At 42.7% G+C, this 27,321-nt stretch overlaps 1 protein-coding gene across 3 annotated transcripts; it reads right to left on the bottom strand.

Moving 5' to 3' along the window:
- Nucleotides 1–28: 28 nt before the first annotated feature.
- On the bottom strand, nucleotides 29–25,985 carry LOC127004072 (L-serine dehydratase/L-threonine deaminase-like). Of its 3 annotated transcripts, none has more exons than XM_050871378.1 (8): nucleotides 25,918–25,985; nucleotides 22,208–22,404; nucleotides 21,041–21,208; nucleotides 13,404–13,504; nucleotides 11,723–11,847; nucleotides 6,830–6,932; nucleotides 1,599–1,723; nucleotides 29–274 (listed from the first exon to the last, which is right to left on the bottom strand). In XM_050871378.1, the coding sequence occupies exons 2-8, from the start codon at nucleotides 22,373–22,375 to the stop codon at nucleotides 84–86; spliced, it is 981 nt and encodes a 326-aa protein (XP_050727335.1). In that variant the 5' UTR covers nucleotides 22,376–22,404; nucleotides 25,918–25,985; the 3' UTR covers nucleotides 29–83. The 3 variants fall into 3 exon arrangements, with proteins under 3 accessions (XP_050727335.1, XP_050727336.1, XP_050727333.1); XM_050871379.1 differs by lacking the exon at nucleotides 25,918–25,985 and adding an exon at nucleotides 23,821–24,681; XM_050871376.1 differs by lacking the exon at nucleotides 25,918–25,985 and having other exon boundaries at nucleotides 22,208–24,681.
- Between the last annotated feature and the right edge of the window lie 1,336 nt (nucleotides 25,986–27,321).

The raw sequence follows: 27,321 nt of genomic DNA, 5'->3' as shown, positions 1-27,321 counted from the left end.
TATATATATATATATATATATATATATATATATATATATATATATATATATATATAATTGCCCTGTACAGATAACATGACTTACTAATTTATATTAAACTGCTTCTTCCAGCTGACTATGTTATCTAGCGACACAATGTTACCTCCACACACAACAAAAACTATTGGTCCCTTCTTCTTGATAAAGTTACTGTCTATCAAACCATGAATTACTCCTGAGTATCCAGCTGCCAAGGCTGCTCCGCAGGAAGGCTCCACCAGCATTCGATGGTGATCTTGAAACAAGAAAATTTGCCAATTACTTTACTCTGCATGTGTGTGTGTGTGTTAGAGAGAGAGAGAGATGCTTCTCTCCCTCTCTCCCTTCGTATCACTGAGGTGTCAATCTTTTGACCTCTCTCTCTCTCTCTCTCTCATGCACGCACACACACACACACACACCCTCTCTAGAATATGCATCAGTGGCTTGGTCACCATCGCTTAAGAAGCACGTTAGAAAATTGGAGAGGATACAGAGAGCGGCAACTAAAATGGCACCTAGTCTGGGTGACCTGCCTTATGAAGAAAGATTGCTGAGGCTGAACCTCCCTACATTGGAAATTAGAAGAGAAAGAGGAGATTTAATAGCGGTGTTTAGGGTGATGAATGGTCTAGAGAAATTGGATAGAGATAAGAGAAGAGAGAAACTTAAGAGGAAATGGAAAACTGTTGGAGATCCTGAAGACCTAGGTTCAAGTCCCACTGCAAGACACTAACAATTTTCAACCATCGGTGAGTGGCAGCAGATTACTCACATGATGCCCAGATCTTCAATTAACCCTAACTTCAGTGACAAGTCAAGATGAACACCAGGGAGCCAAGCAAAAATCATACATCATGGCAGTCACTAATGGGATGGAGTCATTCCAGAGGCCCCTCAAGAGAGCCTACTGGTACTACAGGCAACAACAACAAAAATAAATAAATAAATAAATAATAAATAAATAAAATAAAGTGAAAATTAGCTGACACTTTGTTAACAAGTTTTACCTGAAAAACAATAAACACAGCCTCTGAGACCTATAGTAGAAACATTCTGCTGTGATGTCCCTGCCTGCTTTTACCCCACTTTACTGACTTCAATATGATTGAACCACTTAACCCCTTTGATGTGGACTTCCTACAAGAAGACATCACCAAGCTACAGGAGTGGAGCAACAAGTGGCTGCTACAATTCAATGAAGAAAAATGTAATGTCATATACCTTGGGAGGGGAAATCCAGCATACCAATACCACATGGGAAACACTCCACTATCCACCACAGATGCAGAGAGAGACCTGGGAGTATATGTTACCAGCCTACCAGTGAAGGCGAAATCCGTGCAAATTGCAGCGGAGGGGTTAAATATGCTCTATGTGCTCTTCATAATGACTTATGTATTCTGCACTTTATCCCCCCTCCTCCTTCATTTTTCTGTCAACCTTTCACATCCATACATACTTTTTACCACGTCTATCCCAATACTCTAACCCTTAATCAAAGGTTACTTAACTTTAAAATTCAATTAATGATAATTCTCATGATGATGTCTATTAAAAGAAAACTGGGTTATACATACCTGCAAAGCTGATACATGCCTCAACAGCTTGTTTGTCAGATATGACATTGGATGATAGTTGAATGCCTTCCTTTAGACTAAAGACACCCTGAGTCACACACAGTGCACCCAAAGTCTTGGCAATGCTGAAAATTAGTAATTACAGTCAAACCTTGGTTTACAAGTTTAATTCGTTCCAGAATTTTGCTCGCACACCAAAACACTCATAAACCAAAATGAATATCCTCATTCAAATTAATGTAAATCCCATTAATGCGTCCCATATCTCAAAAAAAATATTCATGTAAAAATCATTTTACATGTTATTTTTTACAGAATTAAAGTAATTTTAGTAACAAATAGCAATGATAAATAATATGTAACACAAATCAATGTGTTACAGTTGTTACGGAGACTCCTGCAACCGGTAGCTACACTCGAGGTGTAGGCTTCACCCCAGGGTTTAGCAGCCACAGTTTCCCTATTCTCGAGGCACCGGAACTACGTTCGACCACCAACATGAAGCTAACCCAACATTTCGTCCGATATGGAGGGTGAACGGGTGTCAGTCACGTCCAGGAGGGCATACAAGCTGCCAAGGCTCGCCCCTGCGTTCCTGTTGTGAGCATAGTATCCACCGTTTCTGTTTTCTTCTTAGCAGCACCATCCCTTTTAACCATCTTTCTAGGGAAATTGTTAAAGCAAAAAGAACTCACACTGTAGTGCTGAAAACACATTGTAATGCTGAAAACATGACACGAGCGCACGGATACTATAAAGTTCCACATACATGACTGCTATGAAAACTAGAAAATAAAGGAGGATTGAAAGGGAAAATGAAGAATGGATGGAAAGCTACCTAAGGGGAAGAGAGATGAGAACAGTGGTTAAGGACATAAAATCGGAATGGAGAACTGTAGAGAGTGGAGTGCCTCAGGGATTGGTATTTGCACCAATACTTTTCCCAGTACAGTCACCCCCCGCCGTTCGCGGTCTCACCCATCGCGGTTTCGCGTATTCGTGGTCAACTAATTGTGACCTCCCCCCGCTTATGTGGCCCCGGATGCATTGACGCTAAATAGGAAGGCAGAGGAGGGAGGGAGGCAGAGGAGGGAAGGGAGAGGAGGAGGAAGGCAGAGGAGGGGAGGAAGGCAGAGAGGGAGAGGAGGAGGCAGAGAGAGGGGGAAGGGAGAGAGGGAAGGAGGGAGGGAGGGAGGGAGGGAGGGAAGGAGGGAGGGAGGCAGAGAGGGAGGGAGGGAGGCAGAGAGGAGGGGGGAAGGGAGAGAGGAGGGAGGGAGGCAGAGAGGAGGTAGGGAGGAAGGCAGAGAGGAGGGAGGGAGGGAGGCAGAGAGGAGGGGGAAGGGAGAGGAGGGGAGGGAGGAGGCAGAGAGGAGGGAGGGAGGCAGAGAGGAGGGAGGAGAGAGGAGAGGAGGGAGGAGGCAGAGAGGAGGGAGGGAGGGAGGCAGAGAGGAGGGAGGGAGGAGGCAGAGAGGAGGGAGGGAGGCAGAGAGGAGGGAGGGAGAGAGGAGGGAGGAGAGGCAGAGAGGAGGGAGGGAGGGAGGCAGAGAGGAGGGTGGAAGGGAGAGAGGAGGGAGGAAGGCAGAGAGGAGGGAGGAGGAGGCAGAGAGGAGGGGGAAGGGAGAGAGGAGGAGGCGGGCAATGGACGTTAGGTTGCTCCTGAGTGACGCCGTTAGACTGTGACGTCATGCTTTCCTATTGGCCAGCAGCTCACTCAGGGACGACTGCTATTGGTCGAGATTTTCTCATAGCAACATTATCCTAAAAAAAAAAAATTCAAGCGCCGCCACACTGCAGTGTTGCCAGATTGGGCTACTTATCGCAAATTGGGCTACTTTTGGGTCTTCTGTGCTACTAAATTTTGACCCCAGGGTGAGTGTTGATTACATATTGTTGTCTAACAAGGTCTTGTCTCATTTCAGTCATTAAAAGAACGAAAAACATGTTTTATATGACGTGTCAGAGGTGACTTCCAAATGCATATTTTCCCATAGGGTTATAGTCTTTCACGACGCGCCAAGTCCGAGGGGGATGACTGTATATATTAATGACATGCCAGAGGGAGTAAATAGTTATATGAGCCTGTTTGCAGACGATGCAAAACTGCTAAGACATATAAGAAACAGTAAAGACTGCGAAATTCTGCAAGAAGACCTAAACAAGATCTGGAAATGGAGTATGGAATGGGAGAAGAAATTCAATGTGAAGAAATGTCATGTTATGGAAATGGGAAAAAGTGAAGGAAGACCAAAATGGACATATAAAATGGGAGATGATGAAATATTAAAGAAATTACACGAAGAGAGAGATATGGGAGTAATAATGCGTGTTCCGCCTGCGACCAGCGCTGCGTGAACCATGCGGTGGATCCCTGCCGCTGCCCCGCCACACCGGCTTTAGTGCGAACAGCGGAGGGGGACCGGGAGCCAACAGAGAGCGCCACGCCGGGGCTTTGAGGGCCCAAACGGCGTGGGGGTAGAAGTGTGGGTAGGATAGCTCGCTAAGCATTTGTTTTTCCCACAATGCACCATGCTCATGACGTCACATGTAAACAGAGATGTCACTGGAGACCCACACGTGTGCCTGCGGCGCCACTGGATTGAAGTTTCAGAGAACACCACACTTCATAATATGATGTGTAAATCCTTGAATAAACCCAAGATTCAAATGAGACTTGCTGGCGAGGGTCTCCAGCGCCGTCACGGCCATGACGTCATAGTTGAGTTGATGAGGTTTCACTGAAGTATTGGCTGCGGCCACACGTGTTGGTCTCCAGTGACATCATGGCTGAGTTGATGACGTTTCACTGGAGTATTGGCCGCGGCCACACGTGTTGGTCTCCAGTGACGTCATGGCTGAGTTGATGACGTTTCACTTAACCCCTAAAGGGCCGGAGGCGGCTATAGCCGCTTTTCCACGGAAGGGCCGGGGGCGGTTATAGCCGCTTTGCTTTTTTCGCGCTAAATTTATTTACTTTTCGGTAATTTTCGATGACCATTCGTTGGCAACACTGCCAGAGATATGTTTAGGCTACTGCTTCAGAATCTTGCCCGCTCTCACGATGGACAGGCGTACTGACACGGATTCTGACGCGTCCGATTTCCTGCCAGACCCTGCCGAGCCCAGCAGAGCAACACGAGAATGAGAAGAGTATGCTACAATGACTCCCAAACCACACATCACAAGACTGTGTTACATAGAGAAAGCTTAGAGTATTGACTATATATAAGAATTAGAGCATGGGGGCATCCGTTTTCATTACGCACTAGTCAAGGCCACACAAGCGAAACGAACGCAGAGCGGGCAAGAGCCTCGCTAACTCCAAAAGTCTCTCCTCTTCAACTCAATATTTCTCCAAAACCACAGCACATAGAAACGTTTTCATGCAATAATTAAAAAGAAGAAGAGTTGATGATGACTATGACGACAAAGTAATTTGTTATTGCATTGTAGTTCAGCAGAATCAAGTGTGTGAATATAGGCTATTTTCGGTGTTTGGTGCTGAGGTGCCGGTCCTGTGGATGTTGTAGATGACCACCCAGGCCGGCCCTTTAGGGGTTAAGTATTGGCCGCGACCACACGCGTTGGTCTCCAGTGACGTCATGGCTGAGTTGATGACGTTTCACTGAAGTATTGGCCGCGACCACATGCATTGGTCTCCAGTGACGTCATGGCTGAGTTGATGACGTTTCACTGAAGTATTGGCCGCGGCCACAGGCATTGGTCTCCAGTGACCTCATGGCTGAGTTGATGACGTTTCACTGAAGTATTGGCTGCGGCCACATGCGTTGGACTCCAGTGACGTCATGGCTGAGTTGATGACGTTTCACTGAACTATCCTTAGTTGTTTGGGTGGGACCGCAGGGGTGAGGTGAACGATGGCAGTGGTTGGCAGAATACAGTGTTATGGTGGTGACACCGTAGTGCGCCCTGACGTCACGACCCCCTCCGCCCCATTAACTAGAGCAGAAAACACCACTTTCTAACGCGTGCCGCCCACAAAGTTCGGGTTATATCGCAATTTCAGTTTTCAATACAAATCAAATTTCTGGGGTCCCTATCGCAAACTCGGTGAATTGCAAACTTGAAACTCGCAATCCTGGAGACAGTACTGTATTTTGTAGGTGCAGTGCCAGTGAGGTGAGTGTGGTGTGGTGTGGTGTGAGCAAGGGATTATGTTTCATAGTGTATTATTATTGGAGATTTATACAAGAATTGTGATTTTAGTTTGAGGATTTAGTATTTTTTGGCTGTGGAGATTTGTAAGTTAAGTTGGGATTAAAACTGTAAAATGGTAAGGCAGGTTTAATTTACCCTAACAGAAGATTCTGAGGGTAATTCATTTAATTATTAAATGGGTTTTGTATGTCTTGAGCTGGTTGTAAGGCAAGCCCTGAGTTGAGTAGTGGGGGCAGTTTTACAGTAAAGGGGAAGTAAATTCCAGCTCATTACAGTAGTATTTAATTTTCATATAGACTAGTCCTGAAGGTTAGAGAAGAAACAGTAATTAATTAATTTCAAACACCATTAATTTAATATTATATTTTCAATTATCCATGCTTTAAATACATTTCAAATAAATGAATTTGACATTTTCCTGTCATTTATACTTAAACCTCCTGCACTGCACTCAAGCATTGTTAACTGCATGAGGAGTTGGAGGAATAGGGATTTCCAGAGGAATGTTTGGAAAAAAAGGGGGGCCCGGGATTCCCAAAAGTGCTGGGGCCCAAAAGGGTGGTGCTTGGGCACTGTTTGTAAACAAAAGCGCCAGCTTTTGATGGTGGGGACACCAAATAACACAACACCGGTTCAGGCGTTTCTAGTATTACCGTCCATATGTACGTGTCAACGTGTGGTTTTCAGGTTTTGTAAGTTTTCTAAAATCCAGATAATGAAAATTTGAATTCATCTATGTTTTTTATTTGAAATGTCAATATAGTATCGTTTTCGCCTATCAGACTTATCGCTAGCTAGTATCGGAATTGTGGATTTATATTGGGTATCACCTATATTTGTGTCTCCAGTTAACGAATATCGGTTATCACCAATAAGGTTTTCCATTATCAGTTAACGGGTATCGGGAATAAGGTTTTCTGTTATCGTGCCCTCCTATGCTCATTACTTAACCTAGTATTACTGATATTACTTACTGGTCTGGTTGTAAGTACGGGCGGTCGTAAGTCGGATACATAGTAACTTGAGGACTACCTGTAATATGAAATCAATCTTACCTGGTAATGTCACCAATAGAAACTGGCTTTCCAGCATCTAAAGCAGCTCTTAGGCAATGTGCACCCTCGGTCTCCATTATCACGACTGGAATATCAGAAGCACCTGAAAAATAAATAAATAAATAAATAAATAAATAAATATATATATATATATATATATATATATATATATATATATATATATATATATATATATATATATATATATATATATATATATATATATATATAAATATATATATATATATATATATATATATATATATATATATATATATATATATATAGTCAAACCTCACCATTTGCACACATATGGGCGGCCTGAAGGTGCGCAAATGGTGAACTTAATAACCTATGGGGAAAAATACATATGGGCAGTCACGGCCCTAAAACCCCCCTACCAGCAAAATAAATAAATAAATAAATAAATAAATAAATAAATAAATAATAGGTAAATAAATAAATAATAGGTAAATAAATAAATAAAGTCTGCTGGCAGGAAACACGTTTACCATTTACCGTTGATAAGGTTTCAGGCCCTGCTCCGCCGCTGATGCAGCGCTCTACAAGGGCCGTCAACAATTTCAACGTTAGCCTCAATAATAATCTTCGATGCACTTATTCTCAAACATCGTAGTGAGTGAGTGAGTGTCTTCATTTCTTTTACAAGTAATATCACATATAACAATTATAGTTCAGTGTTCATGTCTGCTATTTTCATTATAGTATCGCAATTAAATATTCAACAATTATTTCCAGCACACTGAACATTCATCACACACAATTTATCTTTGAGTACAGACACTAATTAATAGCCATGATCGGTCATGTTACGAATTCTCTCAATTTCAGTCTGGAGAACTACACAACACTGGTCATTCGCCGAGAGGTTGATTTCAGGCTTCTTGTATCTCACACAATTTACGCATTTCTTCTCAGCCATGGTGCACTCCTGTGATTTATGATTGCCAGCACATTTGAAACAATTTGGGACATCTCCATTGGTCTTGGCAGTACAGTTGGCCTCAAGATGGCCATATCTCTGACAATGATAACATATAATTGCATGGTATCTGTCTCTCACTGTGTATATTCCCCATTCTAATTTTAGCATGTCGTGATTCTTGTGAATCAGCTCTCTTACAGTTGCGTCACACCTCAAAATGTAGTGCATCGTGCCGCCAGCTGCAGGCTTGCTAAAAACCAGCTCAATCTTATCCTCAACACCCCCAATGGCGTGTAAGAACTCATTGCGGTCTAAGATGGTCTCCTTTATTTTTCCTCGGTCTCCTCTTTATGCACATTGCATATCATGATCATTGGTTTCATCTTTCCAACACTCTTGGTATTAATTTGCTCAACAGACTCCAGTTTTTGAGCAGCCTCATCCCTTGTGTTCTCATTATCAAAGTTCATGACAATGTTACCTCTATTTGTAAATCTTGAATCAGTTATTTGAATAACATTCAATGCCTGGGAGACTTCATCCTTCATGTCTGTTGCCTTCTTTTCCTGTGTAGAGGCCTTGACAACAAGTAAATTCTTCTTAACTTTCCTCTTACGTTTGATGACCTCAGCCCAAGTTGCATCTGCAGACTCCACATGCTCAGCCCACTGCAATGCGTCCGCCGCCCCCCCAACTCCTCCTTCACACTCACTGCTCGTGACTCAACTTCTTATTTCACTTCTGATATTTCCTTAGATAATTCTAGCTTGAATTCTTCAATTTTTTCCACAATTTTGGTAGCCAGAGATGCTTTATGAAGGCATGGGTTGCAAATCGCTTTTTTCTTCCACTGTCCACCTTCTTAATCACTTCCACCTGTGCTATGGTCATCATCGGGTTCTTCCGGGGTTTAGGCTTCGATGACGCTGCATGCAGCATGATGATGGTGCAAAGGTGAGGCAGAAAATATCGAATAATCGCAGTCACCACGAGATGAGGTGAGGTGATTGAGTTATGGCGGGAAACGACGTGTTGTGTACGTTGGCAGTGTTCTTCACTGGCGGCAGAGGGCGCGCGGGTAGTAGACAGCTGTAGCTTGCCAGTGGATGACATTTTGCTGCCAGAACAGCTAGTAAACGTCCTCAGAAGATCGGCGGACGCCATTTTGCTGCCGAACAGCTAGTAGATGTCCTCAGAAGATCAGCGGACATTATTTTGCTGCCAGAACAGCTAGTAAACGTCCTCTAGATCAGCAGACGCCATTTTGCTGCCAGAACAGCTGGTAAACATCCTCAAGATCAGCGGATGCCATTTTGCTGCCAGAACAGCTAGTACACATCCTTAGAAGATAAGCGGACGCCATTTTACTGCCAGAACAGCTAGTAAACGTCCTCAGACAATCAACGGATGCCATTTTGCTGCCAAAACAGCTAGTAAACGTCCTCAGATCACCGGACGCCATTTTGCTGCCAGTGAGATGCCGATACCATAGCGGCAAGGTGTGCAAATGGTGGGATGATGGACGCAAATGGCGAGGGCGCAAATGGTGAGGTTTTACTGTATATATATATATATATATATATATATATATATATATATATATATATATATATATATATATATATATATATATATATATATATATATATATATATATATATATATATAGACATAAATACAGATTGATAGACATAGATACATACAGATATCATCATTCTGTTCCATGGCACAAGACCTTCATGTGTTGAACAGGCTTGCATGCTGCAAGGGCAGACTAGGAATAGCTTGACAATGCTAACTCTCCCAACTACAATGCCACTGCCAAACAGTTCAAGGTCCTGGCTGTCTCTTTCCCTAACATGACCAGACGTTTCAACCAATGACCCCAAGTATCCAGCAGAGGATTACTGGTTTGCGATGCCAATCTGAGTCATTTCAGAACAAGGGTGCAAAGAATATCCTGGGTAATGAATCAGGCCACCATGTATTACTGAACTTTTGCACATACAATACACACTTTGAAAACAGGAGCTGATTCATGGAAGAACTGTTGCAAATCAAATGGGATGTCAGTGGGGTAGAGAGAGAGAGAGAGAGAGAGAGAGAGAGAGAGAGAGAGAGAGAGAGAGAGAGAGAGAGAGAGAGAGAGAGAGAGAGAGAGAGAGAGATATATATGGGGAGGGGGGAGGGGGAGGAATTAGGGAAGGCAAATCAACTGATATGGAGCAGAGCATATTGAGGAAGGGGTGTTGTACCCAGCCACTTCCTTAGTTAACCCACGTGCTCCCATTGTTTGTGGATACTTGAGTGATGGTCTGGTTGCGCCACAGCCCATATATGGTCACTGCTCCAGTAAGTACATACATACATACTTGTAATCAGGAGATACATTTCTGAGTGCATAGCACCTGCATAAACATATATAGCTGAATGGAATTACATCTGGAACCTACAGAATATGCCCCAAGTATCCAAAATTTCCCCTAATCTGGCACCTCCAAATCCCTGTGATTGCTGGATAGTCAGGATTTTACTGCAAATACACACATGCACACGCGCACAACACATGTGCACGATGGGAACAGGAAATATCTGTAAACAGTAGAAGAGAAAATCAGCTATGAATAAATTATGTTCCCAATGATATGTGTTAGGATGTGTCAAGATATAATATTCCATACATACAAGTTTTCTCAGCATAAAACTTGTATGTATAGGATATTACATATGACCACATTTTCATTGGGAACAACATATGCAAAGCTGATTTCTTTTCTACTGTCTCCAGATACTTCCTGTTGTTCCTGTTGTTGTTGTTTGGGGGGCTGTGCAGGCAGGGTGAGGGTGGGGGCAGTGTTTGTAAACAAAGCAGACATCATAGTTATATGAGTGTGGCCAGTGTCACCTTTTCTGCATCTTCTTACCTTCTATGAATGTTTTGATCAACTGTGATAGGTGTATCAGGTAAAGGATTGCTCATAAGAGCTGCTGAGGGAGAACTGTGAGGGGCTGTTGTATGGGACATCATTTTTATTGAACTCAGCTGATCCACTACCCAGTGTGGCTCATCTTCTCCACCCACAGGGACTTGTGCAGCTAACAAGTGAACTGAAAGTGCTGCTCAATAAACCCAGTAAAGTCCCCAAGGTTAACAGGGCTGAGCAAGGCAACAGAGGCAATGTTACACACCTGCATGCAGTTGACCTCTTAGAGACACACAACTCCCTGCGGGTGGGGGGGCAAGCCAAACAGGGCAGTGGATCAGCTGAGTGGAACAAAAATGGCATCATACACAATAGCTCCCTCACAATACAGGTAGTTGTCGAGTTACAACGTATGTGATTTATGTTCGCTCGCACTTACAACCAAGTTAATAATATTAGTAATACTTTGTTAAGTAATGAGTTAGCATATCAAATATCCTGCCATGAGTAGAGAAGTGGTTTGTTTACACAGGGATCCTGCACTTCCCTCCCTCCTTCCCCACCATTGTCCCCATGTGCTGGCCCAGCCAAACTGAGGTAAGGCAGGTGGGGGGCAGGCAGGATGGGCTGGTCCAGCCAACCCACGCTTCCCCCTCAGTTGACTGCAGAACTCATGCTGTAAGTACTCCTCACACTGCAGTAACTAATCGCTACTCTACCAGTGTATACGCCTACTTATGACCAGGCCAATATTACCAGTAATACTTGGTTAGGTAATGAGTTGACATTTCAACTATCCCACTGTGGGTAGAGCAGCAGTTTGTTTACACAGTGAATTTTTGGACTTCCCACTCTGCCTCTGCTGGAAATATGGTCATTCATAATGATCATGATTAAATGTGTACAAAGTTTTCGATAGTTTCTCAAATTTCATGAAACACTTTCCTTGTATGATTTATAAATATCAATCACTACAGTGTTTCTTGATATTAATAAAATAAGCTAACCAAAGAATGACATTACCAAGCCTGTGTAGACCCTTCAGGATGCCACACAGCAGACCACCACCACCAACAGAGGTAACAATAGCAGCGGGCCTCTCAGGACTCTGCTCCAGTATTTCATCCACTATTGTGCTGTGGCCTTCCCTAAACAAAGAAAACGAGGAAACAATGAGTTAGTGATCGTGGCATATAAAGAAACAAATACAACAGTAACAGCTTGGAGGGGTGTGAAGGGTGTTCAGACAAATCAAGAACAAGGATGGCAGAACAAACATAACAGCAGTAGTTCAAAAGGATGTTTGGACATAATGAATAATAATGGCAGACACCCCATTATTTGCTTCCAGTAGCTAACTTGTGTACACGGTAGTCCCTCCACTAGCATGTTTTTTTAGGCACAGTTTTGGTTATGCATTGTTCAGCATAAAAAAAGTTAAAAATAAAATTATCAGAATTTAAAAAAAGGACAGTACATACTGTATTAAGCATTTATTATTTATGTTAACCCCTTCCTGGTGGATGATCTATATATAGACTTTAAAAAATGGAACTATTTGTCGGCAAGTCTATATATAGATCTTCACTCTCATATGACTACACTTGGTTGTAACAGGGTCATATAGATTCTTCCTTTCTCCTAATAAAATCATTCATATAAGTGCTATTTGGCATCTTAGGCCTGCTCAGCCCCTGGATACCAGCCGAGAATGCCAGGCAGTGACAGATACCGTCTGTCCTTTGTCGGTGGCTGACATGCCTAGCACTACAGCTAACACGGGATTCTTGCATCTTTTTTTCATTTATCTTTTTCTCCTAGGCTAATAATTATGTCAAATAGAACGAGACTTGTAAAGCCGGAAGATATAATGGCTTTGCTGGTGCATGATGTAGATTGTAAAAGATGATTTTTTGGATGATTTTGATGATTGACTCATCTAGCGTCAGTTCTGACACTGATAGAGAATCAGAGCCTGAAGTTGAGGAAGAAGGAGAGGTTGATGATGATATCCAGTATAACTGGCAAGGTCAATCAGCTGTAAGCAGGGAGCCTTTTCCCTTTATGGGAGATAATGGTGTAAAACTTATCCTGGAAGATAATCAGTCACCTTTAGAAATATTTATTGCTATGTTTGATGATGAACTGCTGGATCTTATTGTATCAGAAACCAATAAGTATGCGGCAGAGTCTACATATAGACGTCAATCTGGAATGCCCAAATGCAGGGACACTAATATAGACGAATGGCTGAAAGTTGGCAGCGTCTATTTAAAGACGATTTTTTATTTGGTACTACATACATCTGCCCTGCCGCCGGAAAGGGTTAAGCATACGTGGAGGCAGCGACCATGTGGTTAACATGCAGGTGTGGGAAGCCCAGGGTCCTAGGTTTGAGTTACACTATCAGTCAAGAGGAGCATTGAGGGGCAGCATGGGTCAGCAAGAGTCATATCATGGCAGCCACTATGAATAAAATTCACCTGTGCAACTAACAGGCTGGGAATGTTCAAGAGACCCCTCAAGAAAGCCTACTGGTGCTATAGGCAACACCAATAAAAGATATGAAAAATAAATGATTAATGAAAATATCAAATGGTAATGAAAACTGGATCTTAACTACAAGCAGTTGCTCAGCTGATATATGTTAACAAAATGACATATGAATATTAATTGGCAGCCAAACCCTCCCAGCATTACCTACCAAATATCTGGGTGGTCATATGGGTGAACAAGGCAACACTTCTCGTCTTCGGCAAGTGCCTCTGCTTTCTTATGGGCCATGTCCCAGACTTCACCATGTACCTGAGAAAGATTCAAGAAAATTATTTAATATTAAAAAATCTTCATCATCTTTAGCCAGTGCAGAACAAAGGCCTCTCATCTCTCTGTCTGATGTTTGTATACTCCATGACATCTATATATAGACTAATGCAAAATATAGGACACAAATGAATCTATATATAGATATTTTGTATAATTCTCACCATAAATGAGTTATGAATCCCTATATAATTTTTTTGTATAATCATCATCATCATTTCATCGACACCTGCTCCTAGGAGCTCCCACCAGGGGATGGCCACGGCAGAAGAGTTTCCAACTTTCTCTATCCAGACACTCCCTCCTTGCCTGCTCAAAGTTTCTCAAAGATCTTTTCCCCCTCTCCCTAGCATACTCCTGCACCCTATCTCTCCATTTCACTGGAGGTCGTCCTCTAGCAAACTTATACAGTACCCTTGAGTTTCGCGCTATCCGAGTTTCACAATCCTCGAGTTTAGCGCTTAGCCCTAAATTCTTACCATCACGACTTTCGCGCATTACCGCCACGAGTTTTGCACTCCTTTGACATGTTCGGGTCACATCTACCTACCGTCGGCGTCATGCGCGCTGCCTTAAAAGGCGGTGTCCAACCATTGGGGCTATGGGCAACCGTGGTTGCCCGTATGCCCAACCGGGAGTGAGTTGTTGGTTGTCCGTATGAATGGAAAACGGTTGTGAGCAGGAGCGTGGGTACATGGGTACCTCACAGCTGCATGTAAACAAACAGACGACGACGGCAGTGGCTGAGGAGTGAGGAGCAGTGGAAGATGGCCCACCAAGAGACTCGTAAAATGGACTGGCAGAGCTGCTTTGCTTACTACTTAATTAACAAGATAAAAGAACACCCAGTGCTGTGGAACCACAGTCCAAAAAACATTTTTCTCGAGTCTATGAAAATTGTAGATCTCCCAGTGATGTTTTCCTCTTCTTCTTCTTTGACCTGTAATGCATGGCAGCGACGGTGAAAGGTAACAGTGGAAAATAGCAAAAGGGTATAGAAAACCAAAATCAGGGAAAGAAAAGAACAGAAAAACACCCAAGTTCAGGGTGGAGTGTATAAGTGCTGTTACAGCTGGGCTTCACCCGCCGCCTTGTTTTATTCTTTTCCACAGACACGGGCGGTCACCGCATGGCTCGCCCATGTGACACCTTTGTTTGGGCCGGTATTTTCCGGATTTGGTGGCATTTTCCACCCACGCCGACCCAGCATCAACTATATATTTCTGGTTCTGGGGAGCGGCATAGTGACCACCCGGGGTCTGGAATATTCCACCAGCCGCTCCTTGTCCTAGCCACCTTCCCGCGCCCGACCCAGGGTCAATGTTGCCACCGGGCTGTTCTCTTCATTTATATCTTTCCTGTCCGTTTCTGAGTATTGTATGATATTATGTATATTTTATTTTATGGTTAAGTTAGGATTTATTTATTGTTCTTAAAATATGTATTTTAGTTGTTGTGGGGGAGTTTTTGTCCCACACCGCCAGCGACGTCTGGCACCCCGCTCGTGGGTGGCGAGGTGGTAGCCACCCCAATATAAGGAGTGACCCGAGGTCACTCCTCCTTCCCTTGTTTTCCCGATCACCCGTCGAGTTAGAAGGGAGGCCGGCTCCTCTCTCTCCCCTTTTGTGTCCCTGCAGCGCCTTCTGCAGTTTTCCACACCTGCAAGCGCGTGTTTTCTTTTACGGGAGAGAGAGAGAGAGAGTCATTACTGTTTTAAGGTAAGGTTTTTGGTGTGTGCTTTCGTGTGCTGTTTTACGGTTTGCGTGTTTATCACGCTTGTGCCTGTGTTACGTGCTGCCTCCCTCGTTCAAGTGTTTTTTTATTAGTGTTTGGTGCATTCTTGTTATTTGTTTCATGTTTTAAAGGAGTGGTGTACCTAAGGCAATCTTGGGTTCTTAATTTTCTTTTGTAATTAATGTAAATATTAACTTTTTGTAAATATATATTATCTTTAGTTCATTTTTGCGTTTTCCGTTACCATTTCCTTTATTTTAAATTATTCATTTTCCTTTTATTTGTTGTTTGGTTAGGGGAAAAGAACCTGGTGTTTTGAGGCCTAACCAACCCATTTTTTTTTTTTGTCTGTTTTTTTTTGTACATTTTCCCAAGACCCCTGACCACACCAGTGTTACGACACTGGTGACGTAACAGTGCGCACTGTGAAGTAAATAAGGGCTGCTTTCAGTCACTTTGTTTTGATCGTTACCAATGGCGGCGTTCGACGCTATAGTTTTCCACGTGAAATTGGCCTATGGGGTAGTGGTGGCTGCAGAGAAAGCGACAGGTGTTGAGAGTGTGTGGTAAGGTGTGGGGCGAGGCTAACCCCGCAGCCGCCACGAGGTGCCGTTGTAAAGGCAATACCTCCGACACCATCACATCACATCACTACCCATCGGCCAGTTTCACATGGAAATACTAGAGCGGCAATCGCCGCCATAGGTAACTATCAATACAAACAAGATGACTGTGAAAGCGGCCCTGAGTGCATGTTGTGAAGTATAAAAGTGTGGAGAAGGAGGACCTAAGAAGTGATACAAAGCATTACAGGTCAAAAAAAGAAGAAGAAGGTCCACTACACACTGGCTGGTGTTGCAAAAAATATCTTCCCGCTGAAATTAGTCATTCTGCTGTCCACCACGCATGTGCGCTGTGGGAATACACAGCATTAAAAGTGTTAATTTACGTGGATTTGTTCTTTTTTGTCCGCTTGTGGTCTTTGTGAGCGGTGAGGGAAATATGGAAGCAGTACGCAAGTTGAACCTCTCTGCGAGCTATTTTGCGATTGTGGCGGCAGTTTACGTTCAACAGGCATTGACAAGTCCATCATGATGTTAGTGACTTGATGATATATAACAGAAAGAGTTAGCAGATTATACCATAACACACAGAAAACTACCAGAAGCTCTAGGTTTGTCCAACTGTACCACGGGTGACCGTGAGCAACCACCCTTATATTAGCAGACGACACCACGTGGATCACAAGCGTGTATTCAGAACTGCCAGCCAATTGTAAGGCAGCTGCCTTCAACTGCGGCTTCAGAACGACCTCTTCTCACTTCCCATTTTCTGCCTATTACCAAGGTACGTATTTTGAGATAACAAGAGAGTAATGATTTTGTGTGTTTGACCTCAGTCCTGCCCTCTGACACTAGCCTCTTGATATCTTGATAAAGTTGGCTGTGATGTTGAGGACAGAGGAGCAGAGGCTGCAGGAGGTGGCTCAAAGAAACCAATTTCGAAACTCAAGCAGGCCAGAGGCAAGGTAAAAAAAGAAAAAAAAGAAGAAACTGAAAACAAGAGGAGAATGAAAAAAAAACTTGAAAAAAGAAATGCCTGAATGGGACCTGTTGCCGTTAGAACATTTTTGAATCTACTGTAACTGTAAGAGAATAAGAGCAACGTGTTGAAAATACAACGTTTCAGAAAAGATGCCAGAGGATTGCTGTGACCAGAGTTGCTGCCATCACATCCATCCTACAAGCAAGTTGAACAACAGAACAGAACATATATTGAAGAAAAATATTGATCGAAATGAATGTATCTTCTTGCAAGGAAGGCAAGAGAAGGATTGATAATCCTCCTTTCTCTGCTAGCAGTGGTTGGGTCTCAAAGGTTTAAAAGAAGACTAACGCTCAAAAGGCACGATGTCTGGGTGAAGCATCAATGACTGTACTGTAAACTGAAGTCACTTGTCTGCTATAATCCTCGCCTCCTTATTATCACACACACATGAAAAAATCTAACTGGGTGGGTCGCAAACAAGAAAGGGTACATGACAACTGTTATACCTTCTTGGTGGTTGATAAACCACTTACCATACGGAGGAAAAGGAATACTAGAGGGAACAATCAGCCTTCAAGCTCATGCTTCTTGAACGTTCCTTGTGAACACAAATGACATATAATTCATTATATAAACATTCATTGACATTATTATTATCACAATTTTTTAGAGACAGCTGCAGGTGGATGATGCAGCACGTGAGTGATGAGCCACGCCAGCCAGACAGGTGTTCATCCACAAGCAGAGGTAACACTTAGGTTTAGGTTGACAGATTTTATTTTCATGTATTTCAGTCAGCCATGCCACCACTGTACTGCTGCAGAGGTTGGGCCCCACACACACAGACAGTGCAGCACACACCTGATACAACATTCACGGGTATGAGATGTTGTTGAGATTGATATGGAAGTTTGATGGAGGAGATGGAGAGTCGCGTAGTGCATGCAGAATGATTGATTGATGATGAGATGATGATGATGAGGAGGAAAAAGAGAAGAAAAGATGAGCCAACAGTTCAGCAGTTAACAGAAATATTTGCAATAACAGAAAAAATTGAAGGAGGCCATTTTCCGTGTGGAGAGCATCCCATCCACACAAAGAAAAGGGATTAAATGAATACAAACTGATGTACGAAAACCCGAGTCAACAACCTTCAAAACCTTGATTCACACGCTACCTTTGTTAAGGAACATGATGGATGAGAGGATAATGATCTGCTTGGTGGACAATGAAGTAGCCCCAGAGAATTTTTTCAATAAGTGTATCTCTCATTATATTCTTTGTCTGCAAGAACACTTTGCCCATTAACTGCAAGAAAAACATCAATTTTAACGTATGTATTTCGAGATAAGAGTAATATGGAAAAAAAATTTCAGTAAAGTCGAAAAAAATTGCGATAACAAGGGAGTCAAGTCGAAAAAAAAAAAAAAATTTCCACGGGCCGGAACTAATAAGCACTTTTTCATGTATTTCAATACCTCGAGTTTCGCGATCCTCGAGTTTAGCGCTATACCTTCGGAATGAAGCAAGCGCGAAACTCGAGAGGGTACTGTACCTCTATAGCTCCCACATTCCCCTCTCCTGTCCTTCCCCTTGTAAAGTGGGACAATGATGGCTTTTGTCCAGTCTGCTGGCATCCCCCCCCCCCCCAATGCCACTTCACATATCTTGACCATCCATTTGGTAACTACATCTCCACACTTCAACATTTCTGCTGTAATTCCACAAATTCCTATTGCCTTTCCATTTTTTAATCTTTTTATTGCTTGATTTACTTCATGTTATACTTTCTTCTTTATATACTCCTCCTCTACCTCCACTCAAAATCACTGCCATTACAACCGCTGGACCTCCATCTTTAAGATTCATTAAGTTTTTGAAATATTCTCTCCATCTCTCTTTCACAGCTTCCCCGTCTTTCAACATCTTTCCATTCTCATCCATAACTTCATTTATTTTACAGAGATATTTTCTGCATTTCTTTCATTCTTTACTTCTTTCCAATATGATTTTCTGTTTCCTTTATATTTTTCACTTAGTCTTTTTCCAGTCTTCATCAACTCTCTCCTTAATTTCTTTTATTGCTTGTTTTAATTTCCTTTTGCATTCTCTATATTTCTTTTTCCTTTCCCTTTTTACTTGCTCGGCCACATTTCTTTCTTGAGTTTTCTCAAAAGTTCCCTTTTCTCTTTTACTATCCTCCTTATCTCTTCTGTCCACCATGAATTTCTTTTCCTTTTTCCATCCCTCACCACTTTCATCCCTAACACTTTTTTGTTGTAGTTAACATTACTTCTTTAAATGCTCCAAAACCTTTTTCAATATCTGTATTATCTTTTACACTTTCCCATTTTTCACTTAAGGCCTCTGCCATTTCATGTTTATACTCATCTTTTATTTCTTTATCCTGTAACTTTTCTATCTTCAATATTTCCTTTTTTACTTCACCTTTCTTTTCAAACACCCACTTTTCCTTCAGCCTTAATTTTGTCAGCACTGCAAGATGGTCAGTCATCGAGCATTCCTATTACTACCTTCACATCACAAATGTCCTTTCTAAGTCTTTCATCTACTGCCACATAATCAGTCAATCCTTTCTGCTCATAATCTTCCCCCCTCCTCCATGTGTATCGGTGGATATTCTTATGCTGAAAGAAAGTGTTCGCTAGGAACAGCCCCCCTCCATTTTCATTCTTTCCAGGTATCCCCCATTTTCCCACCACATCCATCACCCACTTTAGCATTCATATCTCCCATCATAATAAGTTTCCTTTCTTTCTCAAAACTGGAAGGTGTTTGCCAAGAACAAACCCATCTTTGCACAAACATCCACAAGGTATTGTCCATTCTCATTCACTCCATCCACACCACCAATCTCCATTTCCATCTTTTGCATTCATGTCTCCTAACACGGAGTTCTTCTTTCACTCCCAAAGGTTCTCAGACACTGTCCTAAGTCCTCCCTCGATCTTTTCATCTCACTCCTGCATTTCTTTTCCTTATCATTTACTGGCACATATGCACACACCCATGCATACTTTACTATCCCTATCTGCCCTTTCATCCACACAATCCTCAAGCCACATCACCCGTGTCCATCCGCTCACGCCCACACACATGGAGAGGCCAATAATACACATCCCTCTACCCTCTTCCTCCCATACTACTCTCCCCTCTAAACCCTCCCACAGCTTCTCCCTGTCATCACTCCCACACACAATATCTTTTCAAATGTGTCTCACACCTAGCACATCAATCCTTCCTTTCTGAAATTCATCACTCCATCCACATTCACACATGCCATCCTAAGAAGCTCCTCCCTTCTCCTCCTTCCCTTCCCTGGGACAGATGGAGATCTCCCTCTGCCTGTAGCAACTTTTCGTTCACCCCCGAAGGGGCCACTGGCAGCTGGCAGGGCTAGCACAGTGCTCATTCCCAGGAAGACACAAGGCAACAGATCGTCCAAAACTACCAGCACACTATAATAAAAGATAAAAAGATAAAAAAAGGACAAAAAGATAATAACGCGGGGTCCAAAATCCAAATATATAAATGTTAAATTACATGTTTTTTCACTTATATGCGATATTTTATGGAGTGACCACCAGATGTCTCACGCAACTGGACTCGCACGGCGCCGCAGCCACACAGCTGAGCTCAGTTCTTCCCACGCGCCACTTGAACAACAATACAGTACCCACGCTGCCACGCTACTCAACAACAACACCCTTGCTGCTGTGCTACCACGAGGAAAAGGGCAGCCAGAGGAGGAACCACGAGAGGGAGAGGAGTCAGTGATACGGTAGGCAATAAAGGTACAAACCTACCTCTTGTTTGATTTACATTGTTTTTGATTTACGCCACCTCTTCAAGGACACAATACTCGCGTAAATGGAGAGTTATCTGTATACTAACGAGGTTACTTCATGAAGGCGGGGTAGGGCTTGACTACCACAGCTGTGTCTGTGGTAGTACAGCGAGGCACTGCTAGTTCCCAACAATCCAATGCCTTAGCCTTGCACAGTGACACCTCCAACCTCATTGGTTACAATACTGCCACTGCACAAAGGATTAAAGTTATGTATCTAATTTCCTCAGGCATACAAGAGGGAGCACATTATGGAGCCAAAAAGCATTATCCCACTTATGGCCCTCAGAAGATAAAATACAGCACTGGTTAAGAGCATCATGACAACAGCACACTGGTGGCATATAATACTTACACTGACTACTTACTATGACATTTGCTTTCTCTTCTTCTAGCTTTGAAATCATTACTGATGGAGTGGATTTCGGAATGACTATTGTGGCTGGAACTCCTAGAATCTTGGAGGAGTAAGCTGCTGCCATTCCTGCATTACCTCCTGATGATGAGACCACATGATCACATCCTTTTCCAATGCTCTGCAAAGTGTTTGCAAAAGCTTTCATAAAACATGCATAGTGGTAGTTAATGCCAGTATGAGAATGGCAACTTAGGAATTGAGATAGTTAGCACAAATAAAACCAGGTGGAGATATGAAGTTAGAACTTTCTTGACATCAGGAAGGAGTAAAGTGACATTAGACAGAGAACAGTGAAAAATATTGGGAATGGAACTTTTTTTTACCAAAGAACTAATAATGGATGATCAGGTCTGTTGCTAAGCATTTAGGACAATGAGGGCTTAACCAAAATTCTGTATAATCACAAGCAATGAGTGGTAATTCTAGGTGGGTCTGGGGGCAAGTTACCACATGAAATATTATTATTTAGACTCTGACAGTGTTTCCAGCTATCTGAGGCAGCTACAAGAAAGTCTAAAATCCTACAAAGTGATCTTATAAATTATTCAGGACTAAACAAAAAGATTTTGGGCTAAAGCACATCCCTAACAATGGTCCTGTGGCTGCTGCTGATAAATTATTTGCAATTTCTCTCTGCCATTAATTAAGAACCCGTTCATATGTATCAGAGACCACATTCACAAGCATGGTCTCAGCATCAAGTTCCATCACAGGGAAAGGAAACACAAAGGAAACTCAACTCTGAATGACAACATACTGAAGAACAACATGACCAACAACCCAAATGTAATGTCATCAGAATTAAAGATGTACCACCTCATTGTTTTATTTGTTCTTGTTTAATTAAGGAAACAAGAAACACAAAGTTAAGAGTTTTGCCATAACTGTAAATGTGCTTCAAGTTTTCTCATCCATAAAATAACTATATAGAAATAAACCAGTTTTAGTGCTGAATATCCAAGAAATGCTAGGTAAACTGTGATTTGCAAGACAGAAGGAGGAGGAAGGAGAGATAGAGGGAAGATACAGATAAAATGTATTACAGCACTAGGTACTTGAACAGAATATTTACTCAAATCTAATTATTGCATACGGTAACCCATGAACATCCCAGTACCTTTTGAATGTAATGTCCAATACCCCTGATCTTGAAGGATCCCGAAGGTTGGGTATTCTCAAGTTTCAGCAGGACTTGTTGGCTGCAAGCAGACGACAATGCATTGCTGGGTATGAGTGGTGTCCTGACGTGCAGTGGTGATGACTTGCCTGAACTGGCAGTGTCCATTTTTTACAATAAGGCAGCACACCACCAATCTATATGTATACAGTGAAAATTATCAGATATGCATCATAAAAGAAAAGTAATTTCATAATTGTATGGGTTTTAGGCCCTGATGAATTATACAAGATAGACAAATGAAATGATATAGACACAGGCATAAGGCACATTCTTCAGCAAAATATCAGTACTTCATTCTTAGAGTGGGCAGTCAGATAGTAAGTTCGATTTATATTTAGTTTAAGTGTTCACAATAAATACGTGATGCATTTTGTGATGTGGCATTGTTGTCTGCGGTGGCAGAGTGGGCAACAGTAATCTACGGTACGATACATATTCCCTACAGAAATAAGTAGTTCGTATACCATTGTGCAACGGGTGAAGTTATAGATATTTACCAAAAGATAATAATATGATCAGATCTATCAGAATAAAAAAAATTCAAGCTCAGGAGTGTGATGGGTACTAAAATAGATTAATACCTCCACAACTTTAAATTTATAGTAATTCTAAATATTCATCTGACTTTCTCCATTTATCTCAAAACAGAACATGACCAAGAGGTTTTGAGGTGTGATTTGATTTGATTTCTGCTCTCAAATTTGGGTATCATTCCAGAAGTATACATCAGTCTCACTTGAAGGACAATTTGGTGTTTTATGAAGTAGTACATGGTGCACATACAACACACTGCTGTACTCCTTTGTTGTCACAAATCACTCATTCATGAGATAATTTCTTAAAATATGATCTGGGGGGGATATATCAAGGGATTTATTTCCACCTATCACATTTTGGCAGCAAAGCATATATCAGGTAAGGTTACATTTAGTCAGATCACATCAGGTTGAGTAAGGTTAAATTTAGTTTGGTTAGATTCAAGTGTTTATGATAAATATGTGATACAATTCATGCTGTATCATTAGTTGTTGTCAGTCGGCATACTATGAATCAGTAATGGAACAGTATGGAACAGTAAACTAAACTAATAAGATATTTATACAGCTACTCAGAAATTTGGAAGACATGTTTTACAGCATTGCTATCAACATTTCATCACTTTATCTGGCTTTCATCATAGGTCTTGAATGGGCAAATATAGTCAAAATTATATGAAAATATATTGCAAAAGAATATATCTATGAATACGAAATAAATTGATTAGTTTTAAGAAGGACATCATGTGTATGGAAATATGAATAAAAGAGCACTGTAAGCCATTAATGACCTGGGCCTACCTCGACCCAGCTGCCAGTTTTGTCAGCAGGGTTGCCAGGTAGGCAACTTACCTGCCCAATTGGACTCTTTTTCATAGAAGTTGGTGGAAAAAAATAATGACCACAGGTTGGCATTTTGGGGGCTGTTTGTTCTGTAGTCGTTAGGTTTTGGGGTTCATTATATATAACTAACTAATGGGGAGCATATGCCCAGGGGTAAGTCGCTTCACTCACTTGTCGTCCATATTCCCTGTGGTCCTTTCAAGCAAGCCCCCATACAGCTGTCCTGTCCATCCCGAGAGTCCCTCCCAGCAGGATTGGGTGACTTGCCCCAGCCATGAGTTATGATGGTGTCCTCTTGGTCTACTCCACTCAAGATTGTCTTGTACAGAAACAACCCTGTGAGCAGGATCAATATCTGGGAGGTGTGCCACATGCCCATATAGCTGGAGTTGATGTTCACAGACTAAGCTGGTAACAGGTCTCAATTCAGTTTCATGCAGTAATCACTGGTTCGACATGGTCATTCCAGCGATACCCCATAATCCAGTGAAGGCAATTGGTACCAAAGGCATCAACACACCTCTCCAAGTCACTATTCAATGCCCATGTCTCACAGCCGTACAATAAGACAGGGACCACAGTTTGAATCTTTGTCCACATGCATAGATATTGACGCCATATACCTGTATTGAGCGAGTCCATTACACCACGGGCAAGGCAAAGCTGTCAACTGACTTCCCGGTGAGAGCCACCATTGGTATGCACTCTACTCCCAAGGTATGTTAAGCTTTTGGTAGCTTTGACATTCTCACCACATGCATGGACAGACTGAACTGTGTCATCCAGCAAGCCTCCAAATGACTGGACCTTGGTTTTGGCCCAGGAGACCTTCAGTCCCAGGGACTTTTCCTCCTTATGCACCACAACTTGAAAAGAGGCATAACTCGAAAAGTAGACATTTGCGACGGAAATGAGGTACATAATCGTGCAATTCACATTTATCACCAGAAAAACATGAACCACATGAGAAAATCGTTGGTTGGGTGAAACCGTAAATTGTCCAAAAGATTTCTTCTTCTTCTTCTGGGGTGTTTTATCGACACTGCCGTGTCACTGACACACAATGCATAACAGTATAGACTCTATGAGCAAAGATGGAACTGGGTTTCAGAGCATTTGAGAAGAGTGCCCCGCGGCTCTATAATGAGTTACCCGAGGATGTTAAGAACAGTGGCAGTCTGGCAATCTTCAAGAAAGCGCTGAAGATTCATTTATTCACTAAATCCTACGACGTTACAAACATGAGGATTGAGGACAACTTTCGGTACTAATATTGCTGTTATAATGTTGACGGCCCTGTGGAGCGCTGCGATGACGGTGGACTGGGGCCTGAAACCTCATCAACAGTAAACGGTAAACGGCTGGTTAGGCTGTGGGACCACTACCTCCTGAGCCCTGTCAGTGGGAAATGTTAGCGGATGTTGTTATTCTGTCGATGTGTCTCCAGGGGAGGGGTTAGATCCTGTCGAGTTGCCGTGCAAATTCTTCTTCTTCTTCTTCTTGGGTGTTTTATGGGGCTAGTTAGGCTGTGGGGCCACAGCCTCTAGAGCCCCGTCAGTGGTAGTTGTTATCAGGTGTTGTTTATTGTGTTGGTCGTCCTGTCACCAGGGTGGGTGTTAGATCCTGTCGAGTTGCCCCGACTTCTGCAGGAAGGTTTGCGTGCACTTGAGGGCTTGGACGGCAGTGTCCTCTAGGGTTGGCCTGTGAATACGGAGACTGGTTAAGGATGCCTTGAGGTTGGTGCGGAGGGAGTGGAATCTTGGGCAGTGGAGGAGGTGTTCTGGTGTGTCAGGTTGTGTGGGGCACCATGGGCAGTGTGGGTCTTGGACTATGTTCAGTCTGTGCAGGTGGGCGTTGAGGCGGGTGTGTCCAATCCTCAGACGGGTGATGGCTGTGTCCAGGGGGCGACTGGGAGAGTAGGGGCGCCAGTGCTGGGCGGGGAAGTGTCTGTAGTGTCCGAGGGTGAGCTGTCTGAGGTCTGCCGTTAGTCTGGTGGTCCAGTGGCTGTTGGAGGACTGTCGGAGGTGGGTCTTGAGGTCGCTGTGGTCCGGAGGTTTGTGTATTGGCTGGGGGTGTGAGTGTGCCAGGTTGGCAGCTTGGTCCACCACTGTGTTGCCCACGATGCCTATGTGGGAAGGGACCCACTGAAGGTGGACCCGTCTGCCCCCGGAGGTTAGCCGTGCCAGGAGGGAGTGGATGGCAAAGCATAGTGTGTGGTGTGTGCGAGGTCTGTGAGTTGAGACGAGTTGCACTCGTGCCGCCACTGACCGTCAATGTTGTTCTCGTGGTCTGGGTCGAAGAGTCCCTCGAGTTGAGTTGACGGTCGGGGGTTTCGCCTTTGTAACGGCACTCCCTGATGCAGCTCTTCACACTCTGGGTCTGTTGTTTCCCTCTTTTTCTTTCCTTCGTTTTTCTCTGATCATCCAAAATTTCTGTAATGTCGTTTTTATTTCTTCAATGTGGTTATTTTCAAACAAGTATTCTCCAATGATGTTTTCATCTATATACGGTTAATTGTTGCAGCCCCACACTTTTCTTTCTTTCTTCTGTATATGCCGGGTACCAGAGTAGAAGTGTAATGCGGCGACTATGCCTGATGAAAGAGCCTCCCATAACCATAGCTGGGCACGATAACAGAAAACCTTATTCCCGATAACCGATAACTGATAATGAAAAACCTTAACGGCGATAACCGATATTCGTTAACTAGAGACACAAATATAGGCGATAACCGATAACCGGTACCCGATATAAATCCACAATTCCGATACTAGCTAGCGATAAGTCCAATAGGCGAAAACGATACTATATTGATATTTCAGATAGAATAACATTGATGAATTCAAATTTTCATTATCTGTATTTTAGGAAACTTACAAAACCTTAAAACCACACGTTGACACTTACATATGGACGTTAATACTAGAAATGCCTGAACCGGTGTTGTGTTATTTGGCGTCCCCACCGTCAAAAATTGTTTACAAACACTGGTCTCTCGTGAACGTACAGAGTGTACGTCGTTCTAGAAACAGCGAGGATGGTGGTACTGTATGTTTGATTCAGCTTTCCAGCAACTCTTAATGTGTTAAAAAAGCATTGTGAGACTGTACAGGTCTATACTTAATGGTCTGAGCATGCGCAGTTCACGAGAGACCAGTGTTTGTACACAAAAGCGCCAGCTTTTGACGATGGGACACCAAATAACACAACACCGGGTGCCTTCAATACCATGACATGCTCACAAACGAATATGGAATATCAAATTTGAGGCAGTGAATAATCATTTTTGGGGCAAAGTTAAATGATTTTTCTCTATGATATATTGATTTTTGAGTAGCATAAAAAAAATAACCTAGTGTTTTAATTTTCATGATCTAAGTATGAAATCTCATCACCGAAGATATTTCATGCCCCGAAGTTTTTTCATACAACACCGGGCCACGCATGCGCAGTAAGGAGACAACATTTTTTTTCCTGAGAGGAGGAAAAAAAGTAGCGATTATCGCTAGTTTGATTACAAAAGTAACGATACCGATATATATTTAAATAAGTAGCGGATGGTCGATAATCCGATTTTGTTATCAGCGATAAAGTATCGCGATAACTTATCGCGATAACGCCCAGCTATGCCCATAACCCACTTAGTCAGTGGGGTACCTCTTTGGCCGACTC

The sequence above is a fragment of the Eriocheir sinensis genome, chromosome 27 (genome assembly GCF_024679095.1).
Source record: "Eriocheir sinensis breed Jianghai 21 chromosome 27, ASM2467909v1, whole genome shotgun sequence".
Lineage (NCBI taxonomy): Eukaryota > Metazoa > Arthropoda > Malacostraca > Decapoda > Varunidae > Eriocheir > Eriocheir sinensis.
The sequence above is the reverse complement of the archived record's forward strand: the minus strand, read 5'-3'. Positions and strand labels throughout refer to the sequence as shown.